General features: G+C 42.5%; 1 protein-coding gene across 5 annotated transcripts in view; it reads right to left on the bottom strand.

Moving 5' to 3' along the window:
• Positions 1-24526, bottom strand: part of LOC142579518 (uncharacterized) — a 44849-nt gene extending 20323 nt beyond the window's left edge. The window contains exons 1-10 of one of the 5 annotated variants that reach the window (XM_075689818.1): positions 24331-24526; positions 21304-21332; positions 21180-21216; positions 15462-15534; positions 15341-15384; positions 12593-12668; positions 9650-9696; positions 9526-9559; positions 4255-4908; positions 1137-2797 (exon numbers count right to left, since the gene is read on the bottom strand). In XM_075689818.1, coding sequence (XP_075545933.1) covers positions 1137-2797; positions 4255-4908; positions 9526-9559; positions 9650-9696; positions 12593-12668; positions 15341-15384; positions 15462-15534; positions 21180-21195 — 2605 coding nt within the window. In that variant the 5' untranslated portion in view covers positions 21196-21216; positions 21304-21332; positions 24331-24526. Of the gene's footprint in view, positions 1-1136; positions 2798-4254; positions 4909-9525; positions 9560-9649; positions 9697-12592; positions 12669-14609; positions 14629-15340; positions 15385-15461; positions 15535-21179; positions 21217-21303; positions 21333-24330 lie in introns of those variants that run through there. The other 4 variants (XM_075689816.1, XM_075689817.1, XM_075689819.1 and 1 more) reach the window with 4 other exon arrangements.
• Between the last annotated feature and the right edge of the window lie 2487 nt (positions 24527-27013).

Genomic DNA, 27013 nt, shown 5'->3' with positions numbered 1-27013 from the left:
TGTTGAACGTGAATCTAAAATAACTAGCAGAATAGTGGGCTAAAAAGGATATGATTATTAATTTTGGAAAAATAGTACAGATGTGTCTTACTAATAAAAGAAACAAACTGGTGCTTTCGTATAACATAAATGGTAAAGTGATCAAATAAGTAGAGGAATATAAGTATTTAGGGATTATGATTACGTCCAGGCTTAAATGGACCGTGCACATTGACAACATATGCTCTTCAGCTCGTAAAAGATAAGGCTTCCTAAAACACAAATTAAGAATATCATGAAACCAACTAAGAAACAAGGCATACAAAGCCATAGTAAGACCTTCTCTAAAGTATGCAAATACTGTATGGGATCCTCACACAACGGTAGATATAAAAAAAAATAGAAAATTCAAAGATTAGCAGCTCGTTATATATATATAACTGCTATAAACAACGGGACTCTCTGTCTGCTATGCAGGTAGCAAAGCCGGAATGCTTAAAAGAACACTGAAGTTTTGAGTTTCTTAGCCGCTTATATTTTTTGAAACTAGGCATTCCCCAAGAATACGTAACAATTATTTAACACTTTATTTAACCTATTTTTGCTCGCACAAATGTTTATAAGTATTTATTTTCCCCCAATACAATCCCAGATTAGAATGCATTACTGCATGATTCTCCCCTCCTTGCCCCTATGAGTGGATTTGGACCGTCAGAATGCATTGTCTGTGATGTACTATGTTGTTAACGCTGCACATTGCTTCTCTTCTTTTATGGCTTCTTATAGTGCGCGCAATATCTCGTTCAGTTTTGTACAAGCATGCTTCATCCATTTTTAGTGTGTTTGTCAATACGCATGCCTTTTTTGAAGGTCGAAACTTTTTGTCCTTTTTTTATTCTGCCTCTCCTGCTTGGGCTGTTTTTGGTCCGCAGCATGTAATAAAATTTTAAAAATTGATGCTGACCCAATCAAGTGCCATAAGCTGATTTGACCATGAACAATGAGCATGGCAAACCTGTAGCAATTATAAGAGAGTTTAGAGAAGCTGTTAGAGAAGCCTGTTCCCAATTTTGTGCAGTGTGAAACCTACTGCCTGAGGTCACTTGCACTAGTAGCATGGCTAAATGCTATAAACTTTATGAAAAGGGGGCTGTCACCTTTAGGTGGTTCGATGGGTGTGTCACTCTTCTTTCCATGTACAGGTGGCTTCCAGACCTTGTGGTTGGGGTAAGTACTTGGAACTTTTCTGGACCTCAGTGGTGAAGCAGTTGCGAGTGCGGATTTCCTCTGCTTCCAAAGTGACTTGATCCAGCCAATATTTTCTTCCTCCTTGCTGTCCAAGAGCTCTGGACTTGTTGCAGGTGCTTCAGGAAGTGCTTTTTCTTTATCAACTTTCAATAATGCTATTCGACTTTTGTCGTGCTGAGTGGTTTTGTTCAAAGATCTCCCTGGGATCTGCCAAAAATTTATCCTGGGTTTTACAGTTTCCAGGCGAGAGTCAATTGCTAATGAGAATTTTGATGCACACTGCTTCTTTCTTGGCGATTGAAAAGGCTCATTTTCAGCTCCGAGGTTTCCCAGAGTTTCACAGCTTACAGGCACCGAATCTCCATTCGCTGGCAAAACTGCTTTGCCTTGCGATTCCTCAAAATTCTTTGCAACTTCTACACTTTCCCGCTGTAAACCAGTCCCACACATTAAAGCACTTGCTGCCTTAATCTCACTTTTCTTTGTTGGCCCAACTCTCTTGTTACTTTCAAAACCGTGAGAGCGCAAACCTCTTTGTGCAGACCAATGATTGTTCTTTTCTTCAGCTGCTCCTTCATGATGAGCATTGGGTCCATTGGGCCTTGCTTCAACAGGTACTGCAAGTGGGCTCTTGCAGGGGGTCTGAGGGCTCCAAAAAGATCTGGAGCTATCTTGCACAAAAGGTGTTTCAAATTTGACCCAGACGCTGTTTTTCTTGACTAGTTCAGGAAACACCTCTCTCATGAACCACTGCTCATGGGTATTGCTCAAGGAGGAAGCTGGCTCAGGAAAGGCTCGGTTTGCTAAGCTGCTTAAAGGTTTCCGTGGTTTCCGTAAAGGCTTCCTTAAAGGTTTCCCATGACTTGCAGAGCTCCACAGGTCCCTAGAGATTAATGGAAATGGCTTAGACCCATGCCCCTTCTGAGAACCACATGAAGAGCTGGAACTCGGAGAGGGAATGCGTATCTTTTTGCACTTAAGCTTGCTGCTACCGGCCATCTTGCTCCCTTCTTGCTTCAAGTCAGCTGCAGTTGATGCATTCTTATTTCCTAGTTGAGAAACATTAGGGGATTTAGTTTTCAACTTATTTACTGTTGCTGCCTGTGGTACAACTACACCAGGTCTCTTTCTTCGCAAATTGAAGCGAGGCGTGTGATCCGCTAAAGATTCATTTTCTTGAACGTTGGTGCGACTCTGGTTTTGGTTTCCAGGGGCATTGCATGTTTCTGTTTCTTGATCCTGATAACTCGAGAGCTTTGTCCCATTGCTGGAGCTGCCAGCATTGTTTGGGTGCTTAAGTTTCCTCTTTGCACTGTCAGTGCTGGGCTGTTCACAGACGTTATCATCGTTGTCCACACCAGCAGGTAAGTCACTTGTCCAACCACTGTGTGGGAATGCAATGGCTATTCTCCGACTAACTTTCCTCTGAGGACTGTTCACTACTGCAATGTCGTCTGGCTCTTTCGCGACTAGAGGATCAACCATCAGCAAGTGCTGGTCGGGCTCATTTTCTTCTCTTGCTCTCGTTGTCTGTACCGAAGCTTGAGAAGCTTCTGAGATAGCTACTGGGCTGAAACAGAAAAAGAAAAAAGACGATTGATTAGCAAGGGCAGATGATTCAATTTGGTAATCTTGCAGCAAAGACTATGAACTTAGCAGCACTGCTTAATGATGAGCTGACTTTTCTTAGGTACTTGTTGCATTGTGTTGTACAGATGATCTATTGGTACTTGAATTGAGCATTGAGGTTTCATAGTCATCATCATCATAAGCCTGGTTACGCCTACTGCAGGGCAAAGGCCTCTCCCATACTTCTCCAACTACCCCGGTCATGTACTAATTGTGGCCATGTCGTCCCTGCAAACTTCTTAATCTCATCCGCCCACCTAACCTTCTGCCGCCCCCTGCTACGCTTCCCGTCCCTTGGAATCCAGTCCGTAACCTATAATGACCATCGGTTATCTTCCCTCCTCATTACATGTCCTGCCCATGCCCCCCCATTTCTTTTTCTTGATTTCATCTAAGATGTCATTAACTCGCGTTTGTTCCCTCACCCAATCTGCTCTTTTCTTATCCCTTAACATTACACCTATCATTCTTCTTTCCATAACTCGTTGCATCGTCCTCAACTTAAGTAGAACCCTTTTCGTAAGCCTCCAGGTTTCTGCCCCGTACGTGAGTACTGGTAAGACACCGCTGTTATACACTTTTATCTTGAGGGATAATGGCAACCTGCTATTCATGATGTGAGAATGCCTGCCAAACGCACCCCAGCCCATTCTTATTCTTCTGATTATTTCAGTCTCATGATCCAGATCCGCAGTCACTACCTGCCCTAAGTAGATGTATTCCCTTACCACTTCCGATGCCTCGCTACCTATTGTAAATTGCTGTTCTCTTCCGAGACTGTTAAACATTACTTTAGTTTTCTGCAGATTAATTTTTAGACCCAATCTTCTGCTTTGTCTCTCCAGGTCAGTGAGCATGCATTGCAATTGGTCCCCTGAGTTACTAAGCAAGGCAATATCATCAGCGAATCACAAGTTACTAAGGTATTCTCCATTAACTCTTATCCCCAATTCTTCCCAATTCAGGTCTCTGAATTCCTCCTGTAAATACGCTGTGAATAGCATTGGAGAGATCGTATCTCCCTGCCTGACGCCTTTCTTTATTGGGATAAATATAAATAAATATTGGGATATTGAGGTTTCATAGTAAAAGTCATTAAATTCTTTGTCTTTCTGATGGTACAAGTGTAATGAGAGGGAAATTTCTGGACAACGAATTAGTGAGGAATTCCCATGTTTATGGCAACTGCTGCTGCCACAACAGGCACTGAAGGTTGGAGTCTGCAAGTTGAACAGCTCATTGGTTTTGCTCAAGGAGGAAGCCGGCTCAGGAAAGGCTCGGTTTGCTAAGCTGCTTAAAGGTTTCTGTGGTTTCCATAAAGGTTTTCTTACATGTTTCCCACAACTTGCAGTGCTCCACTGATCCCTAGAGATCAATGGCAATGGCTTAGACCCGTACCTTTTCTGAGAACCACATGTAGAGCTGGAACTCGTAGATGGAATGCGTGTCTTCTTGCACTTAAGCTTGCTACTGTCGGCCATCTTGCTCCCTTTTTGCTTCAAGTCAGCTGCAGTTGATGCGTTTTTATCTCCTAGTTGAGAAACATTAGGGGATTTGGTTTTGAACTTATTTACTGTTGCTGCCTGTGGTATAACTACACCAGGTCTGTTACTTCGCAAATTGAAGCGAGGTGTGCAATCCCCTAAAGATTCATTTTCTTGAACGTTGGTGCGACTCTGGTTTTGGTTTCCAGGGGCATTGCATGTTTCTCTTCCTTGAACCTGATAACTCGAGAGCTTTGTCCCATTGCTGGAGCTGCCAGCATTGTCTGGGTGCTTAAGTTTCCTCTCTTCACTGTCAGCGCTGGTCTGTTCACAGACGTTATCATCGTTGTCCACACCAGCAGGTAAGTCACTTGTCCAAATATTGTATGGGAATGCAATGGCTATTCTCCGACTAACTTTCCTCTGAGGACTGTTCACTACTGCAATGTCATCTGGCTCTTTCGCGACTAGAGGATCAACTGTCAGCAAGTGCTGCTCGGGCTCATTATCTTCTCTTGCTCTCGGTGGCTGTACTGAAGCTTGAGAAGCTTCTGAGATAGCTACTGGGCTGAAACAGAAAAAAAAATCATGATTGCTTAGGAAGGGCAGATGATTATGCAAAGCCTATGAAATTTGCAGCAGTGCTTAATGATGAGTTGACTTTTCTTAGATACTTGTTCCATTGTGTTGTACAGATGATCTATTGGTACTTGAATTGAGCATTGAGGTTTCATAGTACAAGTCATTAAATTCTTTGTCTTTCTGATGGTACAAGTGTAATGAGAGGAAAATTTCTGGACAACAAATTAGTGAGGAATGTACAGCAATTCCCATGTTTATGGCAACTGCTGCCACCACAACAGGCACTGAAGGTTGGAGTCTGCAAGTTAAATAGGAAGAGGTGTTTGGTTTAGCACACCAGTCAGAAGTGTGCTTCAAAATTTACACTACTTAACCACATAAATCCTAAACACCACTACGCATCAAGAAAAACTAGAACTTGTTCACCTGTATTTTTAGCCATGAAAAGTACATTGGTACAAAAGAAAAAAAGCTATAAAACATTCAGTAAATGATTATTTAGCATAGCAATCAATTATTTGGAATTGGTTTGCTAAACTATACGAAACTCAAACATCACTCCAGTATATTAAAAATGCTGCTATGGGCTTTACAGGAAGTTTACCATGCTGAAATAATAATTTTGAGGTATCAAACTCAGTGCAGCAAAACAATATGTTAGGCTTTGTGGGGTTATAATGGGCAGCTGCTAGGGTATCAAACAGTCGCAAGTGTCATCTCTAGCAAGCTATGTGATACCCCTTTCATTGGTACAACATGGAAACTCAACAACTCATAACTTGCTTTTGACAAACGGTACAGATCGGCATAAGCTACAAACCCCGATATTTTTACAGAAGTGTTGTAGCACGTGTAGCAAGTTTTTTGTTGTTGTTGGAACATTCTATAAGCAACTTGAACAGCAACTGCATATCAGCAAATTATTCTTTACTAAAAATATATAGGTCATTCCACAAACTAAAAAACAAATTTAAGATTAACTCACAAACCAAGAACACATCATCTTGAGCAAGCGATCGCCCTTATATGCCAACTGCCACGAAATTTTCTATCGTGTAAAAAGCCATTTTTAGGATAGTTTGATACAGAGGTGCCTTTGTGCAAAATGTTATGTTTGAAATACGAGCAGAAGTAACATGAAAAGCTAGCAAAAGAAGCTGTTTTTATTACCGGAACTGGGAGGGGGGGGAGAGGAAGGAAAAAGAAAAAGCCGCCATTACTGCTCAAAAGAAGTGACAAGTGACCTAGAATGCACGTCTCCTCGGCAAGACCTCTGCAATAAGGTGGCACCTGAGGCTGCTGCGGTATGCTGGGACTTGTATCATAGCGGCAACCACCAGGTGCATGCATTGTTTGCTTGGGTGCTGTTTAAAAGCTGCTAACAAGGAAACTATACAATTTGCATCCCTGCAGCTTTGCCAAGGTTGCTTCAGTTGTACAGTAGAACCTCATTCACACATTTTGGGAAAAAATTATGAGAAAGAATGCACCAACCAAAAACACATGACTCCAAGTAACTAAAATATTGGACAGACCTAACTATAGCAGCCATCTACATAATGCAAAGCGTTGCGCAAATAATTGCAGCATGAGACGCCGACACGCATTCAGCTGGTGGGGCTCCCGCAGCCCGAGACGAGTTTTGTTGTTCTCTATTGCGCTTCTCTACGTCTCTTAACGCGATAGCATTAAGCGCCCCACAACACAGAAAATCCGGCATTGGCATCCAGCATTGGCCATCTTTTCACGAGCAATCATTCCGAACCATGCATACCCAAACACGCAGGTCCTCCGTGTAGCGCAGAGACGCTACTGAACTAATTGAATTTCTCTAAGTAAAATGCATCGGAATAATCGTAAAGTACAACTTACACAAAGCCTACAGACATGATAGTGTCAGATTGTAATTTGAATATACGAGAAAGCATAATTCTGTTATGGGGAAAGTCAAACACAAACCCCTTTTAACGTGATAGCATTTTCCAGCTGCCGTTTGAGGTCTGCCTTATGGCAAATGCACCAAATCGCACCGGCGAGAACCAAGGCTGTTTCATCCAATCATTGTGCCAGTTCATCCAATCATTGTCGCCCCGGATGCCCCAGTGCGCGCCGACGTGATTTGCCGAATTCACCATTAGTAGGAGCAGCACGGCCCACTCAATTCCTTGCAACACCATCAAAAAAAGAAGCACAAAGTTCACCTTTGTGCATAGCATTCGCTGCCAGCATTTTCTGGTAAACATTACGGTTACATAAGCTGCAGTTGCCGGGAAGTATGAGAAGTAGGAATCTTTGCATGATATATCCGGCCAGTTTTCTCTATCTGGTCATCTTACATTCAACAGCAGAGCCTCGATGCATTCTACCTCCGCTCAAAGAAGAGTACATTGGGGTGGCCAAGCTAATGCTGCTGTATAGCCAGGCTTAACGTGGACATGATCCATGCATGGTGCAGTTACGCTACATCGGTGAAAATTGGATGCTCTACAGTCTAGTGTGGCTGGTGCGGGAATATAACATGTCCTATCGCACGCCGGAGCAGCTGGAGCAGGGTGCATCGCGTGCTAGCTTGGCTGACGAGCAGCTTGCTGTTCCGGTTCAGGGAAGCCAGTGTGTTGCATTTGTGCCTGCGCTTCCGTGTACTTGTCTGTTAGCACTGTGGCAACAACTGATCACTGCACTGCTGCAGGTAATGTTTAAAGTGTGGGGCAAAATTTTAGCGATCTTAGTGTCTTCGACATGACATATCCGACTTCACCAACCACTGCCTGGCATGCTTGAAGCGCTGAGCTCGTCGACCGATCTGTACTAAATGATGATAAGTAGCTGAGGCTTGGCACGGTCGTGCTAGAAGTGCTTGGTGCGTGTAAACTCATGGCCAGATAGGCTGGACTGTAGCCGTGATGAAGCTTTGCCCATTTCACTCTAACGGCATTGCATTCCTGCGTGGCTTGCCGCCACATCTGCATCATGGCCGCCGCGTTGCATTCTCTTTCATGACAAATGCAGCATGCGGTTTCTGCTCGTTTCTGGTGCTGTGTCGGAAAGGCTTTCGTTCGTCTACTTCGAAGTGCCTGATGTAGAGATGCGCAAGATATCTTGAAGGTCATGCACTACAAGAAATGACAGCTCGAGAATATTTCCATTGAGTACAACTTACCTTCGGTTTCCGAGCGCCATCGCGGCATGTAGTATGTATAGTCATCCCGAGAAAGCGTTCGCCAAGCAGGTCTTGATGGTTAAGTGACTGTACTGTTGAAATGTAGCTTGTGCAGCTTCGTCAACTACAGTTTACCTGCTTTGTATGCGTTGACTGGACCGCGTTGCACTTGCATGTGGCTGCTGTTCTCAATCGTGCACATCCCAAGAGTTTTATTTACTTGCGATGTAGTAGCCGTAAAACATATTATACGATTGCAGTTTGGCGATGTACTGAACGTTGGTGCCAAAAGATCATATTTTCCAAGAATGTGTGAACCGGTAAAAATAAGTGTAACTGAACTGGGTCATTTTTGGTGTTCTCGATTTTGACCGTTGGTGCCGGGAAATCGTACGTAGCACGAACGTATCAATGAAGTTCTACTGCATATACTACTCATTTGTGACAAATTTAGTCGAATTGAAATTTCGTTGCAATTGGTTTTAAGAGATTGCTGATGTAACATTTTCAACTTGCCTTTTTCTTTTGGCGATGCGAAGGTCCAAAACCCTTTAAATGCTAAAAAATTATAATGGCAAGCGTCAAAGCACCCTAAATCATTTACTGGAATATCTGTCTTTACAAAACAGCTTCTCTATGCAGTGACTCTTCCCAGGAGCTGGATGCATGAAGGGGCAATGATGCATTGGTTTGTGGCATTCCTGCTATTTCAGCAGCTGCCACACGCACGTACAGCCACGACAAATTGTATGCAGGCTTCCTGTTTATTATTATTTCTTTAATGAGCAACATCGTCATACCTATCCTTATCGTTACATGATGCCACAATAATAGAGAGCCTTAGCATGTCCACAAACTTCTTGCAGTTTACAGATTACTGGAGCAGTAGCAAAGCTGGTAGTAACATTTTGTGACACTTTGTCCAAATATAATGCTCTTGAAAAAATGTGTGTCGTGTGAAAGCTCCCAACAAGGGCAAATGATAAAAAGACCGCAAGTTAACAACTATTTCACTGCCAACAATTTAAAACAGCAGTAAAGTAGAATATGGTAAGTCAATGCAGTATTAGCTTTCTGTTGTCTCTCGAATTCCCAAATCACAAGACGCTGCCACCAGCATTGCCATACATATTTCTGGCAGCCCAGTATCTCACAAATGCCAAAACATTTACAGACAAGTGAAAACTCTTTAATATCAATTATGCCATGCCTGTCATTTCAAGGCTCTTAAAAAATATATCATAAGTGTTTCTCAACCATCACACTTGCCAACTGCTACCCTTTTATGTGGTTTGAAGTGTGTTTGTTGCAGAGTTTCTATGATTTCAAAAACATGTGCCTGTACTCCTTTAACAAATAAGAACTGAACAAAGATGCTGCATTCCCTGCTTTACTATACAGCTGGTTATGCTAAAGGAAAGTTGAAAAGTAAGAAGGACTTGCCTATGCTGTGGGATTCCTATGAGGCCTTGAACATCTGGAAACAACGAGATGCAAGTGAGGTCTGACAAATGTACCACATGTAGCAGAGGAGTGTTCAGACCACAGTGCTTACGAACCAACCTACCTGTTCGTGTAGGTGTAACATCTATAATGCTGTTGAAATATCGTTCTCTGTCAAAAAGCAAAGAAAAACAAGAATCAAAGGGAAAGCACTTTTGGCACATGCCTAATGACTAGTGACTTATGATGACATAGTAGTACAGGGCTGCTTAAAAATGCTGATGGCATTTTAGTTTGCACTTGCAACAGTGTTTTTTGCCAAAAGGATAAACATGATTTGGAAGCCAGCAGTTTATACTGTAACATACCTCTTTCTTAAGGGGGCCATGAAGCACCTTTTATAAAAGTTGAGAAATGCACTTGAATTTAAAATACACTATTTCACAAATACTTTGCCGCAAAAAGTACTTCAATGTTCTCAGCAGAAGCGGAATTATTGGCAATCAAACGTCCCCTACGATGCGTTCCCGCTTTTTCTTCAATGACTTGCACTGCAAAGGCTATGGCAGAGCGGGGCTTGCCCACAATGCTCTGCCAAGTGAAAATCACTACTAGCAATCTTGGCACCTACTATGTGCCAAATGCGGTGGCCGTGGTATCTATGCTATGTAGCAGACTGCAGCTACATGCAAATGTAGTGTGTATGCGCAGCGTTTGCTTTGTGCATGACGGGGCCTGAATGCGCGCTCATGCTTATATGCTGCAGTCTGGCCGTGCTACCTGGTGTGGACTGGCTTTGTTCTGCACCAGCTTGACTGATGGATAGAAGCCACTTCCTACTTGCACATTTTGAAGTGGTATCAATAGCCCAATATAAAGCGAAATCTGCCAAGAGGTCTAACCAAGAGCGTCCAGGAGCAAGCGCGTGCTGGCAAGCGTGCCTGTGGTCTGGGCTTAAGTTTAGTGTGGTTCGAGACTAGTAGAAATTAGTGAGACACAATGGCTACGACACTGATAAGCAGAGTGGCCAAAGTTTAATTCCTATATGGGCGGCCGCAGTTGAGCGTGAGCAGAGAATAGTCGGCTTATTTGGGAAGTATGTAATTATTACTGAAATTAAAAAGCCAATTTTTGCTTACTTCAGCCTGTTTATTACACTGCATCAATAAATATACACAATAACAGTAGGAAGAAGCACACTGGTCCAAAACCCCTTCTTGACTGATGTCAGCCGTTAACCAATAGCAGTCACGTATGGGAATTTGCTGTAGTAATCCAGAAAAAGAGTGAGGAGCAGGCTTCTGTTGAAAAGAGCATTTGAGAAAAAGGTGACTCTGCGCTCCACTACAAAATTTGGCTGAGATATTCACAACAGTTTATCCTATCCACGGACTGCATTTTTTCACCAAGCCCGAGGAGTGGTTTAGGACCCCTTTAACTGCACAGCTAACACGTTTCATTTGAAAGGAGTACAAAATTACTCCTATTACTGCGACTGTGTGCATTAAGTAAACAATAAATGAGCCTAATATATTATTGCAAAAGGCAATATTGCAGCACATGAAATGATTACTATACCAATGTAACTGCCATACATGTGGCTATTCCAAACTGCTACACAATTTGTAGTACAGCGTAGTCCACTTATAATATTAGTCGCCGGAATTGCAAATACATGTATCTGCATTATAAGCAGCACTGCACTTTGACCAAAACAACATTTTTCAATGGCTGTACATGTGAAAAATATCTAGACCGAGCAGCCACGCCTATTCAGAGCATCGGAGCATGCGACTGGGTTATTTGCATCCATTTAAATTTATGAATGTTTAAGGTTAACGTCTGAGAACCTGCAGTTTTTCACACGAAGTAGACAAATGAGCACAGAAACAACAAAGGATGCAATAGAGCAAAGTAAGTTGGCAACTTATCTTTTTTGATTATTCGGATTTCATAGTTCCGTGCCACCAACTCCACCAAACTGATGCAGAACGGCGACCGAAAGGCACACTGCACGGTGCCTTGTTCGATAGTTCATACTGATCCGCATGCACAATATCGAAAACATGGTGACTGCAAACCGAGTTGCCGCCATTCAAGTGTTGTTTGTGCCACCCATGCCCACACTTTTGTAGTCGTAAGGGTTTTTCTGCTTTCCAAGTGCCAGTGCCATCCACATACAGCCACTCCAAAGCATTTCATTGACTCTGCCCCAAAAGACTTTGGTGACCGACTACCGACGAAGTAGTTTAGGTTCGCAGGCGATCATGCGCAACAACTTCTGCAACCATCTATCATATTTGTATGCGTGCACACTGTAGAAACGGCTAAGTAGAACACTGCTTTTAAACTGACAGTGGAGTCAAGGTAGCATGCACAACATCTGCACTACGCAATGGGAACACACAAACTGAAGAGCCAAAGAGCGACAATATGCACATGCTCGGTGTGGAGCACGTACTGCTGAGAGGCGGCCAGAGCAAAGGATCCTCGGTTGCCGGCGCAACCCACAAAACTATATAAACATTTTGGCAAACCCTAGGTGCCTGCAACGTGCCGTCACTGTGTCTTCTTTTTTTTCCACTCTTCATACCTAGTTCGTTCACTCCGCACTTCCTCTTCGTCCTCGTCATCACCATTGTTACTAGGCGCTAGTCTAGTTTGATTTGATTTCCAATGACTGCATTAATACAAGGTGCATTCAGAAATATTTAATCACAAGAAATTTATGCAGGGATGTCCTTTAAGATGAGATGCATTCCATACCTTTCGTAAAAGCTGTTCCAGGGCTACTTTCAAAGAACTTATTGTCGCTGGAGAAAAGATATACCTTACCTAACATAAAGATTACATCACTTTCAATGTATGTCCACCTCTTGCTGGTCATGCGCTACATGGGAAACAAAAACAAATAGCTAGCTTCAGCAGCACACACTAACATTTGCATTAATTTCTGTCGGAGAAAATTCTCACCCTACTGAATGTTAATGTATCTACGGTTAAAACACGTAGAAGATGAAAAGGCATGGCTAAAGCCAGAATTATATAAAAGGAAGATAATACATACATTGAATTATTTGCTGGGGATCCTGCTTTCGTATCCATCCTTCGGACGTTCTCAACAAACAGGAGAGATGATTGCCCTACACAGAAACCATGAATTTAACGTGCTATGGCCCAAACTACACAACAGTGCTGGGATGACTTGACAAAAACACACTTAGCACACACTGAAATGAGAGTAATGCACTTTCAAGTCCACAGTTCACAGATCCCAATTTCGACTTGGTTTGTTATTAGATCGTTCACAGCTGGTGTATAATACAGAGAAAATTTTTAACGTGAGAAAAGCCGAGAGATCGGCTGGAGGTGCTTTGTCTCTGGCTTGCTGCTACACACAAAGTACAGGAAGAAGAGGATGAGAAAGCAAAGAGAGAGACAATGAGTCTGGATGACAATTATCATGTACAGTGACCTATGTAGATATGTGATGTGCACAGGTCAGACCTGCCAACCTGTGAACCTTAAAATTCATAAAAATACTAACAAAATGAGAAAGGGAGCAGGGTGAGGGGGAAGGAAGGAGCACACATTTTTGTTTGTTTGCCCTGAGTGCTCGCATTTTGTGCGATGCATAAGCACTTTATTTACGGTCATTTAGGTTTAGAAGCTACACATAAGGATCAACAATCTATGGGAAACAGAGACATAGAAGCAATAGTGACTTTTCAAGCTTTGCTTTGCCTATTTAGTCCACTTCAGGATGTATGAATAAGCTTGCCCAAGGGAAGTGTTAGGGCCTTGTGTTGCCACAAAAGCGCAACACAACTCCTATCAGAATGTTTTTGTTTTATGCAGTTTCCTTTTTTTCAATCTTGCTCACTCTATCCTTCAAAGCCTTTAAAACATTTTCATGAACAGAATCCAGTTTTCGTAAAACTTTGGGCAACATTCACAATGAGTCCGAATTCTTAAATTTTATGACGATTTTGGAAAAGTTCGCAGGTATATCATGCACGTTCTGTGCATGGAATGACACAATGTCCAGACCGCTGTCATGCAGTGCCTCGTGGTGAGGCCTCTCTCTTCTGGTATACAATCTGCAGAGACAACTGCCAGCCAAAAATGTCTTTTTCTGAGTCACCAACAGCGGTCGAACAAGGAATGTCTCTGAAGTCAATGCTTCGACAAGGGGACCTGTCTACTTCACCAGGGCTATTAGTTATAACCAGTGACACTGTAAGCGAGAAACCTTTGTGGGGGCAGGCGAAATGCACAAGAAGGATCTGTAGTGATGACAATAACATTTGTAACTTAATTATCTGCAAAGTGACAATAAGTAATATAAGCTATCTGAAAAACACCCTAAATCAAGCATATGACAATGCATCTTAATTAAAGGAGGTAGGCATTATAGCTAGAAAATTCCGTCACACACCTTTAAAAGCAGCCGCTTGCCTTTAGAACAAAGTACTCAAGCATGTTCCCTAGCAAACAATATTTTACAGAATTACTACACAATACTATCAAACAACAAGCACCTTTGAAAAGCATTCCGCAATGTCCCAGGGGTCACTTATAGCTGCAATAGAAACTTGGAAGATGTTGATGTGCGCAAAAAGGTCTTGGCGAAGACAATTGCTCTTGCCAAAATATTGGCTCCAGAGCTATGGCTTATTTGACCACTGTTTATCACTTCGTCTCCGTGTTCCAGTGTGCTTCGATCTTGTTTGTCTTTCTTTGTCAATACCAGTACCCAATCACTAAGTGAAAAAATATACTGCCTTAGGCAGTACTATACTAATATACTAGGAACTGCTAGTGTTAGCCATAACGATTGCTCGTGTGCAGCGACAATAACTGCAAAGGTGATTTTGCTGTGTGAATATGTGGCATAAGTGTATGCCTGGCCTCGTGCTTTTAAGCACGCTCCAAGTTAACAGAGCACGATTCTGACAGCGCTATACTAGGCCAGTGACTCTAGCAAGCACAATAAAAAAATTCTGTCATGCATGGCTTGCACCTCTGGAATGCATGCAGTGCATAATATTTCAGCATGCACAACCCACAGACTGTGTACTTACACCGTAAAATATGTTATCTTCATAAAGCACTCACCTAAAACAGCAGTAAGGCACAGAAGTGCCATTATTTTCACCAGAGGTGTATAACTTGATTGATTGATGAATGAACTTAATGTCCTAAAACACTGGGGCTATGATAGCCGCCATACTGGAAAGCTTCGAATTCTTTTGATCACCTAGAGATTTTTACTGTACATGTAAATCTGACTATACAAGCATTTTTGCATTATGCCTCATCAAAAATGTGGCTAAGGATCAAACCCATAACTCCAAGCTCAGCAGCAGAATGCGACAGACACTGAGCCACCATGGTGGGTTTGAAGAAAAAATTTAGTGGGGCACTGAAAAGAAACAGTCAGTTTACACTGGCAAAATATTCCTCAAAAACTATTTTCATTAGCTTTGCGGTAATAGACCAACTGCTATAAGAGGAACTCATGGAGTTCGTTTTCCTTTCTTTTTTAGTTTTTGGATATTTTCTGGCATACCAAGCATGAAAGTAAGTGGCTTGTTTTTTTAATTGTAGAATCTTATGTTACTAACACAGCTCAACTTATTTTCAGCATCCCTCTAACAGCCTTTCAGTTACGATGTAAAATAAAAGAAAACCAACACTCTAGATAAAGTGAAAGAAAAGAAGCAAATGAGTATAGTATAGTATGAGTATAGTACAGGCCTTTATAAAACGATTATTTTCACTATAATAAATGCGAAGGAAAACGAAAACATACTCGCTGCTTTACGCTGATGCTGGTGTGGGGAGTCATCAGGGCTTCTGAAATGAAGACAGGCATCAAGTGACAAAGCGCATGTGAAATATGAAGTAGCAAGTTGCTGGCATTCCTTAGTTACCTCTGAAGGCTGGCCTTTTCACCATACTTTCGAGACAATTCTGGTGAGTTTAAGGTAAACGTCTCTGATAAGTCTGATGAAAAAAAAAAAAAGCAATCTTCATCAAAACAGTCACTACCATTCAGTTTACAACGACATAGTTTGGGACTAATCTTATGCAAAGACCATGAGAATTGTGACAAAAACAATTGTAACGGTATAGTCTGCAACAATCATTTAGGATTTTGCAAATATTACATCACAATACAAGCTATATAAGTGGGGCCTGGTACAGGATTAGAATGTTAAAGCTTGTTACAACAGGTCCTCAAAATTTTGTTAAACAGAACATGCAGGTCTGGTGTACCTGTAGTGCACTATATTCTTAATAAAGGGAAAATACTTTACGAGCACTACTTGCACACTTTAAACAATGTATGAAAGGAATTCATGTGGCTATACGTGCAAGACAAAAATTATGTAGATTCAACCCACATGTTGGAATTGCCGCGAAGCGAAGCTTTTCTGAAGTGGTTACTTAAATGCTGTAATGCTAAATGTGATGTGTACAATTGTCTGTATTGTCACCTGTGCAATTTCATGCAATGTTTATGTTTATGCTCAAGGCTGTTCACAATCTAAGCTGAGATGCAAACAGCAGCTAATGCGAATGCACACCGAGACATCAATGTAATGGTGTCACGACTACAAAGGTTACACTGGTCGAGGGAAGAATGGAGACGACAGATGTATGCTCGGAGAAGCCCAACGTGAAAGACAAGGATAAGCTTGGCCATTATTTTTCTTGTTTCATGTCTGTGTCCATGGCTTAAGGGAAGCTGGCATGCACAAACGCGGTCCTGTGCCTATTCAGCAAGGCAGCAACCATCGTCAGGAAAGTGCGGGATGGTTCGCTAAGAAAGCTTCACTTTAAAACTGTGATAATGAGTTACCAGCCTCCTATGCCAAGCTGCCCTCACGTTAGAGCCAAACTTTAGTGGAGCTGTTTCTTGACAATTTCTATATATGTCTTTCCTGATGCAATTACATTTTTTCACTACAAGGGACAACCAATCATTTGGACAGCACCCTTTCACTTTGCTCCACAGCAATGATGTCTTATATTTCCTTGCTAAGGTAATGCTTGCTAAAGCTAAAGTGCGAAAAACTGAGTGCTGATGACTTAATTGGAACATCAATGCATTTCACCACAGATTATCAGGGCTTATTTCTTGAAAGTGGTGTTAAGTACAGGATATCTGTAAAATGAAAATTATTTTATCCCTGCCTGGCTTCAATTCTGCAACTTGGACATCTATTATAAAGTGATTAATACAATAATAATTAGTGAAATTGTTGATTAGCTTGCACCGCTCACGCAGTGTGTCTTGCTAGCAGCATCCACCTTAACAAGTAATCAGACTTGGGCAACAGACTAACGATACAGTTTTAGTTTAGGGTACGCTATAAAATAGCGGGTCGTCACTGCGCATGCGCAGAACGCTAAACGACCCATAGCGTATAGCGTATGCACACTATTTCCCAGATTTAGCATTAGCGTCTTTGTGTGGTTTGGGGAGTTCGCGTGAAACATGGTGGCAGTCCCGGCTGCCCGCTTCAAATTTAACTTGGCGTTGCTTTTGTAAAATGCACTTAATTCGTAGCAAATGACTGTGTAAACGGCTTTCACTTAGTCTCAGGCCGCTCTGACGACAGAGTATTATGGATAACCTTGTGGTGTTTTCGAGATCGCTTCTCGTTTTGAACGAGTCGAAGCCTAACGAAATAAACATTCGAGATGTCAGCACCACCTATCAGTATAGTATGGAGATAGCCACAACGATGGCATATGGCCTCCGAGATCCGAAAATCTCACAGGCCAACTAAAACTGTAAAAAATTTGCGCTGCTTTGCGTACGCTACACTATAGCGTATAGTGTACACTAAATTAAAAGCTGTGATAGCTGCCACAGATGATCTTTAATAAGTCTGTTTCCATTCAAAAAGATAACCTGGTACATGTTGGCCACATATAAATATAGAAATACAGCCTGCTTTAATTAAAACCTAGCTGTATCTCGGTCCCTTCTTGCGACAATGATGTACCGTTTGCCACCTACATTTCATCAGGTTAAAAGTAAACAAGCTTTTGTACTTTCAGTGCTGCTTTAAAAACTAGGCACAAGTCCGTGCAGAGGCTACAAAGGTACTCATCTCTAAAGGATAGCTCAGACTCTAGGTTCTGTGCAGCATCGGCTGTCCTAATGACTGATTATGTTGGGAACTATGGGCCAAAGCAATAGAGAAATATCATAGCAGAGCTGAAATTCAAAACTTTATGAAAAATTTGAGAGTTGGCCGGTATGTAGATGGACTCAAACACCCCTCATAAATGGTCTCAAAAGCTTTTACCCTAGTGACATCATGCGCTTTTGGTGTCACGATGTGCAAAGAATTGAAAGGAAAAGCTCGTAGAGGAGCTCGCGATGATTTCTCTGGTTTGTGGCTTTCCCACAGTGCGCAGCACTGCCATGTTTGCAAAAGATGATTGTCACATTATGTGCACAATGCACATGTCACTTAAAATTTATTTATTTTATTCACAAATACTGCTCTCTCAAACTTGAGATGATCGAGTAGGTATAGAAAATAAAAAAGAAATACATCAAAAACATCAACAAATAACATAGTTAAGCAATTCCTTCACAAACTTGGCCAGTGATAGCTTCCACAGTGAACCATCTAGGTTGCTCCATAATTCAATAGTGAACAGACAAAATGAGAACCTAAAACAGTACAGATACCACCTAAAAGAAACAATGTTAAAGGAACACTAAGTGAAACATTAAATCAGTTTAGATTAATGAAGTAGCCTTTCAAAGCACTAGCTTAGAAATTTGGCAATAATAGGTTGATTATTAAAAGAAAATAAAGATCAAAGTTCCATTTTTTTAATTTGACGCTAAAACCAATGCACCGGTATGTCAATGTGATGACACAGATTTGAAAGTATTTTTTTCCATATTTGCGACACTGTGGCTCAGTAAAAGTTCTTGAAGCTCCCTGAATTCAGCCTTTGGCTCTTCTAGAATAGAATGTAGTATGTCTTTAGCAATAACAACTAACTAGGCCGAGCAGTCATTGTCAATATTAGTGACGTCATGGCAAGCTGATGTGGAAACTCTAAGGCGGTGTTGTTGCCACTCGTCTTTTGTTGTTGGGTCTTTTCTAGGTTACTGACCTCTTCCCATGATAAAAGTGGCTTCTATGGTATTGTACAAGGCAAGTTACTCATCATCATCATCATCATCAGCCTAGTTACACCCACTGCAGGGCAAAGGCCTCTCCCATACTTCTCCAACTACCCCGGTCATGTACTAATTGAGGCCATGCTGTCCCTGCAAACGTCTTAATGTCATCCGCCCACCTAACTTTCTGCCGCCCCCTGCTACGCTTCCCTTCCCTTGGAATCCAGTCCGTAACCCTTAATGACCATCGGTTATCTTCCCTCCTCATTATATGTCCGGCCCATGCCCATTTCTTTTTCTTGATTTCAACTAAGATGTCATTTATCCGCGTTTGTTGCCTCACCCAATCTGCTCTTTTCTTATCCCTTAACGTTACACCCATCATTCTTTTTTCCATAGCTTGTTGCGTCGTCCTCAATTTCAGCAGAACCCTTTTCGTAAGCCTCCAGGTTTCTGCCCCATATGTGAGTACTGGTAACACACAGCTGGTATACACTTTCCTTTTGAGGGATAATGGCAACCTGCTGTTCATGATTTGAGAATGCCTGCCAAACGCACCCCAGCCCATTCTTATTCTTCTGGTTATTTCAGTCTCATAATCCGGATCCGTGGTCACTACCTGCCCTAAGTAGATGTATTCCCTTACCCCTTCCAGTGCCTCGCTACCTATCGTAAACTGCTGTTCTCTTCCGAGACTGTTAAACCTTACTTTAGTTTTCTGCAGATTAATTTTCAGACCCACCCTTCTGCTTTGCCTCTCCAGGTCAGTGAGCATGCATTGCAATTGGTCCCCTGAGTTACTAAGCAAGGCAATATCATCAGCAAATCGCAAGTTGCTAAGGTATTCTCCATCAACTTTTATCCTCAAATCTTCCCACTCCAGGTCTCTGAACACCTCCTGTAAACATGCTGTGAATAGCATTGGAGTGATCGTATCTCCCTGTCTGACACCTTTCTTTATTGGGATTTTGTTGGTTTCTTTGTGGAGGACTACGGTGGCTGTGGAGCCGCTATAGATATCTTCCAGTATTTTTACATATGGCTCATCTACACCCTGATTCCGTAATGCCTCCGTGACTGCTGAGGTTTCGACTGAATCAAACGCTTTCTCGTAATCAATGAAAGCTATATATAAGGGTTGGTTATATTCTGCACATTTCTCTATCACTTGATTGATAGTGTGAATATGGTCTATTGTTGAGTAGCCTTTACGGAATCCTGCCTGGTCCTTTGGTAGTTGGTTACTAATACTAAGTTACTAATACGACTCAAATCATTTTTCCCTTTAGTGTCCCTCTACGCGCATGTGTTGTAAGGGCAGAACATGCAGAAGGGTTCGCAAACACAAAAGGAACATGAATGCAAATTGAAAAGTGCAAATTTTTATACAACATGAATGCCAATTTACAAGTGTGTCTGTGAGCCAATGTTTCAAGTGATTAGATAGTGCAGTGTAATGAAGGCGAGAAGCTAAGATCACATTGATTAAAGAAGCACTGCTTTGTTTTGAACAGATTCGAGCCTAGACATGCCAGATGCATAATGTGTTGACCAAACAACTGATGCGAATTCAAGAAGCAGTGTCACAAAGGATTTAGAGGCTGATAATTTGCATTCCTTAGCTCCACCTTTCAAGTTATCTTTAACCTCTTCCGTGTCTTTGGACAAGCTGGATTCGTCCACATATCTCAAAGGACAAGGATGAGCTCACATCGTCACCAGTACAATAAGTGGCACAGAAGGGGTTAAGCAACACAATTTTCTAAGTGACTGTTAATATAATGAGTTGACTTGTTTGTGCCACTTCAGGCCAATGACGAATGTTATGATAAGGTATTTCGACTGATTTACACAATTCAAGCCGTGTTCAGAACTTCTATACATGAAAGTCAATGGTTACTTATTTGTAAATGATGTCACTGTTTTCTCCAAGTGTTCAAAAATGTAGTAAAAATTGGAAAAAGTGTTTCACAGATGCCTTAACATTTTTGAGCTATAATTGGTCCCAAAATTGTGCTCTTTCTGGACTTCTGAATTTCTTGCGAGGTATGAAGGGACACATTTTTATATACATGCTAGTTCTATAAGGAATGAATAGTTTTTTATATTATTGCAATAAATCTTTTGTAAAAGTTGGTCACCTAAATTTTGTGTAGTCTGATAATTTGAAACTTCTTAAGTGTGCAGTGCTTGTGCAAAAGGTTATCAATGACATGTAGTGTTCTTTTATGTAGTTGTAATAACTTGTCTTTCCCATGATATGCAAACCACATGGACCACAGTGCTGATAAATATGTGTAAGTTTTCATCAACTGTGAATGTGCAAGAGCAAGGATGTAAGAGGGATACCATTAAACCATACTCTCACATTGAGAAAACACTGCAAACAACAGTATCAATGCCCCATACAGCACACATGCTCTATCAACAATTTCATTGGCTTAGTTTCTTTTGTCAAGGCCTGTATGGCTTGTAAACATTAAAAACTTGCCTTCAGAATGCGGCATAACTGCTTCGTGTTGTTGATGCTAGAAAAAAAAAGTGAATGCATCAGTTACTGCAAGTTTGCACAGCCGCACGAATTGATTTGACACAAAGCACATGCATTTCCATACCTTGCTTGAGTCAGCTTCGAGCAATGGATCTGCAAAATATGTGCAGTTTAAACAGCAGTGTTTTCATAGGCAGGAAGCAACACAACAATGAAGACAACAAGACATTTGCAAAGGCTCAACAAAGGAAAAATCTGGTGCTTGTATAGACAAACAGCTCAAATATGCCTCTCTCCCTTCTCAACAATGTTGACTCAATCAAATAGGAAAGTAACATGGTAACATGCAAACACTAGCAAGGCAAAGGAATGTAAACACAGCACTCATATTTTCCCTTTATCTACACCATATTTTGACATCAATTCTGTGGTATGCCTACTCAGGATGTTGCAAAGTAGTTAAAGCATGCATTTGAATGGAGTGCTTGTTCACCCCCAAACCAGCATCCTACTGTGCGTGAACCTTGTGTCACAAGCAAAAGCACAACTTACCATCACAAAATGCTGCAATCAAACAAAACATTTTTTTAAGTGTAGCTGAACTGAAAATTGAACAAGCTGGCATATAATTTTGGGAGATCAGTACCACTCTGTTGTGTAAGAAGGGACCCTAGAGTAAAACAGCTACGCAATACTACAATCAAGTTCTGAAAGCATTGTATACATGAGTTAATTGAATGGAGGCAAGGTTGTATTGCCTTCCACACTTCCTTTTTTCTTATATCAGCAACCAGATTACAAATTTAACTACTGTCCGTGAAATTCATTTTCTCTATTCTTTCATTGACTGTTGGCGCTATTCCGGTTATTGACTGAAATGGAAGTACTTGTACGTTGGTTCCGTCTGCTCTTCTCGCACTATTTAGTAACTGCAGCGCAATGCTTGCTGCGTCACTTCTTGCGTGTTTGTTCTGGAAAAGTTTCACATTAACTGACAAGAAAAACCCAGCGCGTTCCAGGTAGTTTGTTTCGTCACGGTCAGCTTGCACAGCAGACGAAGTCGCAGGGCCGAAGGAAAAAAACAGTGACGAAAGTGTCCCTGCATTATACAGGGGCACTAGTTCACGATGAAGCGATTACAACTGATCTATTTACAACTTTTTTCTCAATTAGGTAGTTCTCAATTCTTGTGTGGAGACAACTACCGACCGAAAGTGATCGCCGGAGGGTAACACTGAACTTAGTGTCACACATTACTTCCCCCTTTTCTTTGGCTTCTGGATTGGATTGGCGCGGCTCGCTACGTGCTTACGCGCGCTTTTGTGAGCGCAGATTGATGTGCGCCTGGTTTCTGCACTAGGCTTTTATACAGTCGCTTTTTCGAGCGCAGATTGGTGTGCGTCTGGTTTGTGCACTGCTCTTTTATACGATCGCTTGTCGCTGCTTTCCTTTACTCTGGCTTGATTCGTTGCGGCTTGGTGCAGGCGCGCATACTTGGTGTGCGCCTGCTTTTTTTTTTTGCGCTGGTCTTCGAACACATCGCTCCCTGCTCGCGCTTATGTATAAGGAAGTGCTGCGCCGCGGGCGTACCGTGTATGTAAGCGCGCCAGAAAACTGCGCCTTGTGTTCCATTACTTTGTCATGTACCTTAATTACCACTGGGTAGCACCGAGCGATCGCTTCTAACAAACGCAGAAATGAGTCTTTGCAGCGCGCGTGGCCATTAATTGACTCCCACCGCAGCCATGTCAGGTGCGACTCCAGCAGCGGTGCAGTTACCCTGCAGCCGGCGGAGAGGAGGTGGCGCTTCAGTTTAATTAACTTGCTAGTTTTTGCGTGTGAACGCCCGTGATAGCTCGTGAGGTCGTGCGGGACGAGCTGCTGGCGCGACACCCACTCGGTGGCCCCGAAGGATTGTGCAAATTGATGAATGCCTCCTTCGCGGCAAGCGAAAACACAATCGAGGCCGCCTGATGACGGGCGACAAGGTTCCGCCGAGCCGGCAAAATCACGGCGGCATTGCAGACCTTGGACCATGGGTATTCGGCATGACCTGCGTGACCACCGGGCAGTTCCGACTATTCAAGGTCGACAGACGAGACGCGGCGACGCTAGGCCCCATTATTGCAGCCAACGTTGAACCGGGGACCACCATCCACACTGCAGTGATGAATGGGCCGCATACAACTGCATCCCGAACTTAGTGGATGCTAACGGAGTGAGCCTCAATCTGCAATGGGAAACTAAACCAGACAGCATGAAATTTGTGGACCCGATCACGGGCGTTCACACGCAAAAAATGGAAAGTTATTGGCATGCAGAAAGTGAAGCGCCACCTCCTCTCCGCCTGGAGTCGCACCTCACATGGCTGTGTTGGGTAGTCAATCAATGGCCACACGCGCTGCAAAGACTCATTTCTGCGTTTGTTAGAAGCGATCGCTCGGCGCTACCCAGTGTGAAGGTACATGACAAAGTAATGAAAAACAAAGCGCAGTGTTCTGACCCTTTGCTTTTGTATGAATGTTTCCCGGCATTGCTGCGCGCTTACGTACACGGTACGCCAGCGGCGCAACGTTTTCTATAAGCGCGAGCAGCGAGCGATGTGTTCAAAGACCAGCGCAAGAAAGCAGGCGCACACCAAATAAGCGCGCCTGCACCTAACCGCGCCGAATCAAACCAGAGAAAAGGAAAGCAGCGACAAGCGATCGTATAAAAGCCTAGTGCAATAACCAGACGCACACCAATCTGCGCTCGGAAAAGTGATGGTGTAAATACCTAGTGCAGAAACCAGGCGCGCATCAATCTGCGCTCGGAAAAGCGCGCGCAAGCACGTAGCGAGCCGCGCCAATCCAATCCAGAAGCCAAAGAAGAGGGGGGAAGTAATGTGTGACACTAAGTTCAGTGTTACCCGCCGGAGAATACCCGAGAGCGAGCTCAATAATAGGTAGAACTTGTGAGAGGCTCCCCGCCAGAAAGCGTTGCTACAACAGGAGGCGGGGAGCGTAACATAACTATGTTAGGAACCACATTCACATTATTTTAAAAAAAATACAGTATTAAAAACGCCGCCTCAATGTAGCAGCAATACCCATAAATTCGCCCCAACTGCAAGCGCTCAGAATCAAGCACGAACATGCAATGATGTACTCACAGCCGATCGTTGCTTTTGCACATAGCCACGCACATTAGCACCTAAAATTTAAGAAACAGACCGATAAAAATGCAGTGTTCCAACACTTCTCATATACGCCGTCAAATCCCCCTCCAGTCCAAACCAACCAAGCCGCCAATCCAGTTCTAATCGGGCCACACACCAAGCGACCAATGGCGCCATTCTCGTATTCGACGAATTTGATCTGGCCAATGGCAGGACGCGACGGAGTTTTCGAAAGCCAAGTTACGCTACGCCACGGTGCGCTACGCACACTGCACCATAGAGTTTTCTACAAAAAGTAATTTTTGTAGGAAACTCTATGCACTGCACCATAGAGTTTCTAATAATACCCTAGAGGGAAATGTGGCGCTAGTGTCTACGGGGGCTCTCAAGGTCTCATGAGCGTTGCCTCAACTACTGTAGCCACTGTACCTCAACCTACATGGGAATGATGGGAAGTACAGGCTTCGGATTGACTTCGATCTTTAGACTAGTGGCGTTTGCTTGCGGCGCATTAAACGAATCTATACTCAAACATTATCGCGTCAAAACTAATTTTATTTCTGCAGTATGTCATATAATGTACAACATGCTACATAAACTTTGTATGACTGTGAGAGGGAAGCACGGTTTACTATGGTTTATAACCAGGACACACCAGGGTATGCATTCTTGTGCGATTCTGTTCCCGATTTAACGCCAGCGAATAATTATTTATTTATTTTTACAACAGCTGTAACAACCGTGCATTTACTTATATAAAAATACTCATCAAGTATTTATGGAAATAAAAATGTTGTGAGAAAGTTTTGCGCCCTTGAGCGGAATGCTGCAAGTGTCGTCTGCTACGACAGCTGCTCGTTGCAAACGCGAGACATTTCTCGCAGACGACAGGCACTTGCGAACTCTCTCGCTCTTTCGAAAGGCTGCGTCAGCTGTCACGATTGCTGAACGGCTTCAAGTACTTTTAAGCACATCTGCTGCAGTGCTAGCTAGGACGCTAGTGGCCTTCTACGAGTATATGCTTCATCATACTTTATATTGACGTACCGCTTCCGAAGCGTTATGGCGTGGCTTTGAAATTACCCATTTTGCGACCCTAGACTACAGCCAGGAAGCAGCAACCTGTCCTACCACAAGTAAGTTTGTGTTTTCAAAGTCCTAAAACACGCATTTCAATGAGCACATAAACGAGCAATGCATGATGAAGCCCTCAATAAAATTTTATTGTCAAGCCACTAGAAGTACAACTGTATATGTCTTGTATCAGCAGTGCCTTCTTTTCCCTATTCTGAAGTTTCATAAAGCACGTAACGCTACAGCGCCAATCTAACACACTTAACAAACCATAGTCCAAACGCTCAAAACATGTTCTTTCAACGTTTACGATTCCGGGCTCGTAAGTTCCGGGCTCGTCAGGACTTCGACACCACACCGCGACACAAACATCGTCTCAGGCGCTGGCCCGGCGCGCTATCGCCACTTCGAGCAACATAATAAAGGCAGAGAGCTTTGCGTTGCACTGTCCCACTGCAGGTTATAGCAATTGAGCTTGAAGCGAAACCAAAACTAAAAAAAAAAATGCTTGTAAACTGGTTCGCCAGTCAATAGAACGCCAATCCGAAGCCTGTACTTCCCATCATTCCCATGATGGTTGAACGACCGCAGCGCCAGATTTCCCTCTAGGTATACTAATATGAAACTCTATGACATGGACATTTAGCTGCATTCTTTTTTTTTGTATATATATATATATATATATCTGGTATGGGGTTCAATTTGTCCTATGAAAACATGCCTTTTGATTGTTTGGAAATTCCACTAGTCTAACCAGTTCAGAGTCTATGGCGTTGTAGTGCCACTGCTGTGATGCCTACGAAAGTGCTGAACTATTGTTGAGCCATTGGCTAAGCAAATGCTCACTACAATTTATTGGCAAGCATTCGTAAGTGGTTGTAAGTTGTGCTGTGCTTCGTTAATTGTAAATTTGTTATATTGGACAATTGTCCGCTGCATTGAAAAGCCAATGTCCACTTGCTGACCACACAAAAATATTTCGTGATGTTCTATGTTTAATTCTGAGAACAGCCAGCTCAAGTTCATTCAGCATTGGGTTTCTTTTATGTTTAATACAGCACTGCTCAAAGTCTTCTATCACACAGCCACAACAATATAAACACCCCTTCAGCTTGATTTCCATGATGCCTGAAATACATAATAACCTGAATGAAGCTCGTCAGTTTTATTTGCAGTTTAATAAGTTGACAATGGTTGTGTGTGGTTTCTTTTGTTTGTAATTAATTTGTAATGATTAACTATTTAATTATACTTAGTACATGTGAACACTAATTTACAGAAGAAATTTGAAATATTAATTGTGGGCAGCATGCTAGCTCTTATGAGACATACATAAAGGCGACTTGGTTTGCTTGGCATCGCAGTAGTGCTGCTTTCGAACACTGAACAAACTACTTCTTCCCATGTACTTAACTATTTCTGTCATATATATGGCATGTTGCATTTTAATTGCAATATCAATTATATGGGCACTGGAGGCGTATTTTTGCAGTAGGCGTCACTAAGAGGTTTTATATAAAGTCCAAGTGCAGTAAGCACCCCATGCGCAATATGCGATGGGTGCGAAGGTGAGCCTAGAAGGATGGCAACACCTGAACTTTGC

Source organism: Dermacentor variabilis, chromosome 4 (genome assembly GCF_050947875.1).
Source record: "Dermacentor variabilis isolate Ectoservices chromosome 4, ASM5094787v1, whole genome shotgun sequence".
NCBI lineage: Eukaryota > Metazoa > Arthropoda > Arachnida > Ixodida > Ixodidae > Dermacentor > Dermacentor variabilis.
This window is presented reverse-complemented; position numbering and strand designations above follow the sequence as displayed.